Source organism: Lagenorhynchus albirostris, chromosome 7 (assembly GCF_949774975.1).
Source record: "Lagenorhynchus albirostris chromosome 7, mLagAlb1.1, whole genome shotgun sequence".
NCBI classification, from domain to species: Eukaryota; Metazoa; Chordata; class Mammalia; order Artiodactyla; family Delphinidae; genus Lagenorhynchus; species Lagenorhynchus albirostris.
The window spans coordinates 24485872-24492593 of record NC_083101.1 but is presented as its reverse complement, the minus strand read 5'-3'; the positions used below and the strand labels follow the sequence as shown (position 1 = coordinate 24492593).

The 6722-nt window shown below is 37.8% G+C and overlaps 1 protein-coding gene across 3 annotated transcripts in view; it reads right to left on the bottom strand.

The window, feature by feature from the left end:
- Positions 1 to 893: 893 nt before the first annotated feature.
- The window catches only part of CTNNAL1 (catenin alpha like 1), a 58760-nt gene continuing 52931 nt past the window's right edge, over positions 894 to 6722 (bottom strand). For all 3 annotated transcript variants that reach the window (XM_060154679.1, XM_060154680.1, XM_060154681.1), the window contains 5 exons: positions 6042 to 6090; positions 3018 to 3074; positions 2761 to 2874; positions 1992 to 2075; positions 894 to 1851 (listed from right to left, as the gene is read on the bottom strand). In XM_060154679.1, the coding sequence (XP_060010662.1) occupies positions 1828 to 1851; positions 1992 to 2075; positions 2761 to 2874; positions 3018 to 3074; positions 6042 to 6090 (328 nt within the window). In that variant the 3' untranslated portion in view covers positions 894 to 1827. The remainder of the gene's footprint in view (positions 1852 to 1991; positions 2076 to 2760; positions 2875 to 3017; positions 3075 to 6041; positions 6091 to 6722) is intronic.

Below are 6722 nucleotides of genomic sequence, written 5' to 3'. Positions count from 1 at the left end.
TTTTTCCTTAAGGGCTGCAACACATACATACATATAACTATATGGTTTTAAATAAAACGATTATCATTGACATGTAAATTCTTTTGGTTCTCTATCATCTTATGCTGTTGAAGTGATGTTATCCCTTTCTACCACCACTTGCATTTAAATAAGAGAATTCTCATTTCAGGTATGTAAACTCTTTTGTAAATAAATTTTTTAAAATTATTTTTGACTTACAAGGAAACTTTTAACTTAAGTGCCAGCATGACTCTCCCCTAAGTAGACCCACCAGATGTGACACAGGTATTAACTCTACAAACATCTACCTTGATAGTGCTGTGAGCTGAAAGTGTAAGCACAAACCAGCAAATTCCCATTTCAGGTAGCACAAAGGGTTCCCAAAGGTGTCATAAAACAAAGATACTAAAGATAGTAAAAGAATTATGTATCTATTTTACATATAACATTACCTCACATCATTTTCCCTATATTTCCATTGTAATTTAAAAGAGTATTTTGGTGTCAGGGCATAAAAATCATGTCTGATGATTTTTATAAAGAAATATTTTATAAAGGTCATAACCAAGCTGAGTGCATCCCATTTTCTCTCCAAGGCCTACAGTAAATTCAAGTTTGCCTAAATAAAATATTGACTAGCTAACTGGTGGTTCTTCAGGATCTTGTGAACATTGACTGTGATGGCTGACCCAGATACTGATCATCAGACGAGCCTACAGAACTACTGCCATTTGGCCACTGACATGTCCCGTTAGATTTCAAAATAAATTTCAAAGCACTGGGATACAAGCACAAAAAAACAAAGTTAACTATACTACATCATAAGGACAGACCTTATAACCAGATCCTTCTATCAAAACCCACCCCACAAAAACAAAAGCTTTAAACCGTAAAACTAAAAACACTAAAGTTGTTTATTTGTTTTATAATGAACATTCCAAAGACACATATATAAAATGTATGCTTACTCAGAATTTATTTTAAAAAGCTCAGTTCAATTATTCTCTGTCTTCTACCTTCTGTTCCATCAGTCACTACTCAGAAGTACAAAAACTACTTTTTAAGCCCGTAAGATAGGCTTAGGATTCCAGCTAATATTCAGGGCAGACAGGCCAGCTATGCTAGAAGGAGAACTAAAACCATCTCCTAGTGAGTTCCTCCAGGATTCCGTGGAGTAAGCTCCATGACCCTGCTTTTGGGTGGGAGAGGGACATGCATCACAACAGATTTCCTGTGCTCCGTGAAACCCTTACTAGAGAACACACGTGTGCTCCTGGCATGGATGATCTGTGACAGAGGGGACAGCAGAGGCCCAGTCATACTCAGTGGACGGAGGGATTGAAGAGGAGTCCACAGGTTTAAGGACAACCCTGCATCACCCAGACTACTTGTCTCTTCTGCTGCAAATTGGTATAGTAGATGATAAGCTTAAATTTAAAAAAATAGGAAGTTAGGGTAAAATATGCCAAAATGATCATATATTCAAAGTAGTTTCTTTGGATTAAACTGTCATTAAGACAGTAGGGATATTTGGTTTGACTTAAACATTATTCATGGCAACGTCCTATTCTAAAATCACACTGCAATTAGAAATATAGCAACTACCATGGCATTTATTAGTTGTCAGAAAGCTTCACAATTGGTTTCATGATCAGAAAATAAAGCAAGATTTCAGTTTGTTGTCTTTACAAAATTGTTCAGTTTCTGAAATATAAAGAATCATTTGCTTTCTAAAAATGTTAGCTTTGCCACATGGTGTTCCAGAGATCTGACCTCAAAAGCTTCTCAAGTTTTACCATCCACAGAATCTTTATTTGTAACTGAGACTCATCTGTTGTTGTCCATTTGACTCTGGAAAGAATTAAGAAAATTAGTTTCTGCTTTACTTTACTCTTAAAATAATTGCAAAATTAAATAGTATCTATTTTCTTTTGCACTTTCCTTTAGACTAATTTTTTAAATGTGAGTTTAAGATACACAAATTATCTTACCTTCTTCAGCAGTTTATAGCAAAGTGAGAGAAGTTGGACCAAAGTAGCCATTATGCATCTTGTCTTTGTAATACTCTTATCAACCTATAGTGACAGAAAGCAAGCAAATCAAATTCTTATAAGGAGGCCTTCAAAAGACTTTAGCATTTAGTTTGAAAATGGTAACCATTTCTTCATTATAGAAATCTAAGGGATCTCAAAGGGTATACAGATTAAGGCATCTGAGCTGACTTGATGACCTGAGATCCCAGAACAAGGAGGAAGCAGGGATTGTTGCCCAAGTCTCATGCCAATTTCATGGAACCCCAGGAAGAATGGATGGAAAATCAACCTGTTCTATTTCAGACGGTTTAGGGGCTTCTCAAAGGGCACCAAATAGTGGCAGTGAACCCCTTTCTTTGCAACTCCTTTCACTCTTTTTTTCACTCAAACTCCCTAAAAAAAACAACAGAAGCCCTTCACTCTGAGGTGTCTGTGCCCTAGTTAGTCAGGTGATGATGTTGGGATTTAAGGGTAGCTGCTCCGTGCTATGGTATTAATCATGTCCAAAAAGCTAATTTACTTGGTGAACCTACTACTTCCTGGGGTCAGTTATAACTGCAGATGATAAATGGTTCTTGCAGTCAAGGCAGGAAAAATGGAAATACATGGTTCTTCTGTGGGTATTAACACTTTATTTAAAGAAAAAGGGGCTGGAAGCTAACCTAATAAAAGAAGAAGTGTGAAAGTTTCTCAAGCGCTTTCCTGAATGTCCCACCCTCCCTTTTACCTTTAGAAACACTTGATTCTGCAAAGGTGTCTTAGTTACTGCCTGGAGCTGGTGGCACAGAGGAACAAGCTTGTTTATTTCCAGGAGAAGCATAAGCTTATCATCATCTTTCAGCTGAAATGTAAATAAGGAAGTTATAACAACTCCAATGAAATCCCATCTTTTAAACCTTAAATACCTTTATACCTTAATAATATACCCTCAAAGTGGGTATTTATGACATCACCACCAGCACCAGGCAAGGATACGTGCATTACCTGTTTTGAGAAAGCTTGCACACTTGAAGCAAGCTTCAAACCCTCTTCAGCAAAAACCTGGTAGGAAGGAAAAACATCACTATGTTAGGCGTATGTCATCTAGACAGTTGGTAAGAAATACACTCATGGATAATTTTCATACAGAAGTTAAAAAATAAAACCTAAACGTAAAAGGTCTGTCATGGAACTTCTATGTTTTTTGTTGTATCCAGGAAAACACAAGAGTTTAACAGTATTCAGAAGCAGATTTCCCAGACCTGATGCAGAATCAGTCCCTGCAGTGGCTCCCCTACACCGGGACACCTCCAATTACTGTGCAGGATCACACAGACATTTGATACTTAGCCATAAAAATTATGCCTGGGCTTTTAGATGGATCCGAAGCTCATCTCATAATATCCCCAATTATAAGAGGGTGTTGAATCTTGGAACATGGGGTCAAAAGGGTTAGATGAGGTCAAAAGCGTTAGAACATTCCTGCTTCCAGCTCAGCAAGATAGAATTTGTCACCTATACACATTCTTCAACTAGCCATTTGAGGGGATTATTTTTTCCCTATTGACCATACATTGTACAATTTAGTGAGGAGAAGAGGATGATGGGAAAGAATACTGAAAAATATTTTAGAATATTCTGGATGATTATTTTTAAGTGGTACACAGAGTCTTTTAGAGTGAGAGACACCAGGGAAGTGAAGACTGAGCTTCAGGTGGCAGCAGGAAGAATGAAAAGAACAGGGCAAATTTGAGAGTGATTTGTGAAGAAAAATAACAGATCTTGGTAATAAATTAGATAAAGCATATGAAGATGCAGAACAGGGAGGCAAATAATTTCAGGGTTAACTTTAACTCTCTTTCCAACAGCCTTGCTATCATTGGATAAACTGATCTCAAGGTCAAATAGTCCTTCGCATCCTTCCCTATCCTTTAAAAGGGAAACCAGTGCGTTTTAAACATACCTTCTAACCAAACGGAATGACTCACTTACCCACATGTTCCTCATCATTCCACATTCCCACTTTCTCTGTACACATCTTCTCTTCCCCTCTAGCCTGCAAATCCCTTGGGGGCAAGATCCCTGTCTCACAGAGTACCATGGTTATAAAACCACCTTAAAGCTGACGACTCCCAAATCTCTCTGTCCATTCTTGACCTAACCTGACCCCACTCCTGTTCATCCTACTTCGGCAAAATAAAATGCTTGATTTTCTCCATCTAAATTCGGTGTTGTCCCTCTGTTCTCTCACTCAGTAAATGGTGTTACCATTTACCCTGTTGGTCAAGCCAAAAACCTTTTAAAACAGAAGCCAGGTCATGCCATTGCTCCTCAAAACCCTCAATGGGCTTTCCATAATTCTTGGGAAAAAAAAAAAAAATCAAGGTTCTTCCCATGGCTCAGAGATGTCATTTGCTACCACCTTCCTTCTGACTCACTACATTCCACCCACGCTTGTCTCCCTGTTGTTCTTCAGACACCTCCAGCCTACCCCTACACCTCACGGCCTTTGCACTTGTTCTGCCTGCCTGAAATATTCGACCCCAAGATATCCATCTAGCTCACTCTCTCAACATTCTACTCAGATGCTACCTCCTTAAAGAGGTCTTTCCTGACCACCCCCCTTCTATCACCTCTCTTCGTATCCTACAGGATTTTATCTCTCAGTACTTATATATGGGCATTATATATTTAACTTTTCATTGTCTATCTGCTCCCACTTGAATGTAAGCTCCATGGGGTAGGGACTTTCTTTTGTTCATGCTTCTCCAAACCTCTTATCCCCAGGGTTTGACACACAGTACAAACTCAATGAACATGTGATGAACATTTTATGTAGACAATCAGCAGATGCTGGTTTAATGAAAAGCTAACACAGGAAGAAGGTGATCAGTGGATCTTTTACAGTGAAATGCTCTCTATGGTGTGATGTGACTTGGAATGGATACGGGTCAAACTGAACAAAATGAATCCAGAATTTCTCCCAACTTTTTAAACAGGGAAATAGCTCAATTATAGTCAACTTGACAGAAAATTCCAAATGAAGTATTTTCTATAATTCTGCTGACTCTGTTGACAACCATCCTCTCAAGCTGAAATCCCTTCCCTGAAGAGGCGCAGGTGAAAGCACACGGGAATGCCAAAGGAAAATACGTAAAGTTGATAAAGTGATAGAATTTTCAGATTTCAAATGCAAGAATGCCCTCGGTTCTAGAGAGGCAAACAGACTAACATGTGCGTCAGGGAATTAAGAAAGGACTCTGTAATCCACTTATCAATCTAAGCCTCCAGGTAAGCGAGGAGAATTAGAGCTAGGCCTATGTGGAGTTTCATGAGACACACAGGGCAGAAGGGTGAGTGTCAGTATATATGTCTCTCCCTGAATGCCCTAAATCATCAGGAATATGGAGGAAGAAAAGGAAACTAACATGTACTGAGAAGCTATAATGGTCTCAGCCCCATGACAGATGCTTTCTTATGTGTTATCTCATTTAATCAATATCATTCATCCAATTCAATAATGAAGAAGCCAAAAACCTTTCCTCGCATTCAGGACAGTATAAGAGAAATCCATTTGCTGATAGGATATTTTCACCTACTTGGGACAACCTGAAACTTAATATTGCATCTAGTGACTATCAAAGCCCATTCTACTTTACCCCTATAATATTTAAGTTTTTTTCCACTAAGATAACCAAAACAGCTCCACAAAATGCTACTGCAGTCCTCTACTTTTCTACCACTCTCTACAGTACACATGTGCTGTGTACGTAGGTAAACCTACAAACATGATGCAGTAAATCATTAAGAAAACTAGCTATCACGAACTTTTAGCCCAGAATTAAAGTATCAGCATAGGGGAACTCCCTGGCGGTCCAGTGGTTAGCACTCGGCACTGTCACTGCCAGGGCCCTGGGTTTGATTCCTGGTCAGGGAACTAATAAGATCCCTCGGGCTGCATGGCACAGCCAAACTAATAATAATAGTAATAAAAATAAAGTATTAGCATAAAATGGAAATAAAACATACCTCTAGTTGATGAATTAAATCCTGGGAAGTTTTTATTGGCCCCTCTCCCCTGAAATAAAGTGAATTATTAAGGAGGTAAGAAAAAGTTACTGCCTGGAAATTGATTTTATATTAAAGTTTTAGAGCATTTTGTGTATTAACAGATCCCAAATTTTGAAGAATAATATTGAATAGACTAATAATATTGTAACTATTCTTAAAGCAGCTTTAACATTTAACTATTACCTCTTAAGGCACTTTTTAAAAAATTGGTAAACATTATATATGTTAATTTTATAATGTAAAGAAACTTAAAACTGAGAAGTTATATTTAAGTTTTATTTTTCTTTTTTAACCTTCTTCATTTTGCTTCATAAGTTAAAGATATGAGAGCTGATAATATGCCTTAACTAAAAGACCTTTGTTCCATAATGGAAAAAAGTCAGACCCAAATCAGGACATTCTCATTTTTGATTCTAATTTCAACTCTGGCAGGAATTCAGTTGTTTCTGATGAGGCTGTCAGTTAAGTTTCAACTCTGAGTCTATAAAATAGTCATAGCAATATCTGTGCTACCGCTCTCATCAGAAGATTAGAGGGTATCATATTGAAAACTATCAAGAAGAATTCAGGCCTTTACAAGTGAAAAGTAAATTATAACAAACAGCAACAGAATGCATTAAGATGAGCAACAGCCCAGGC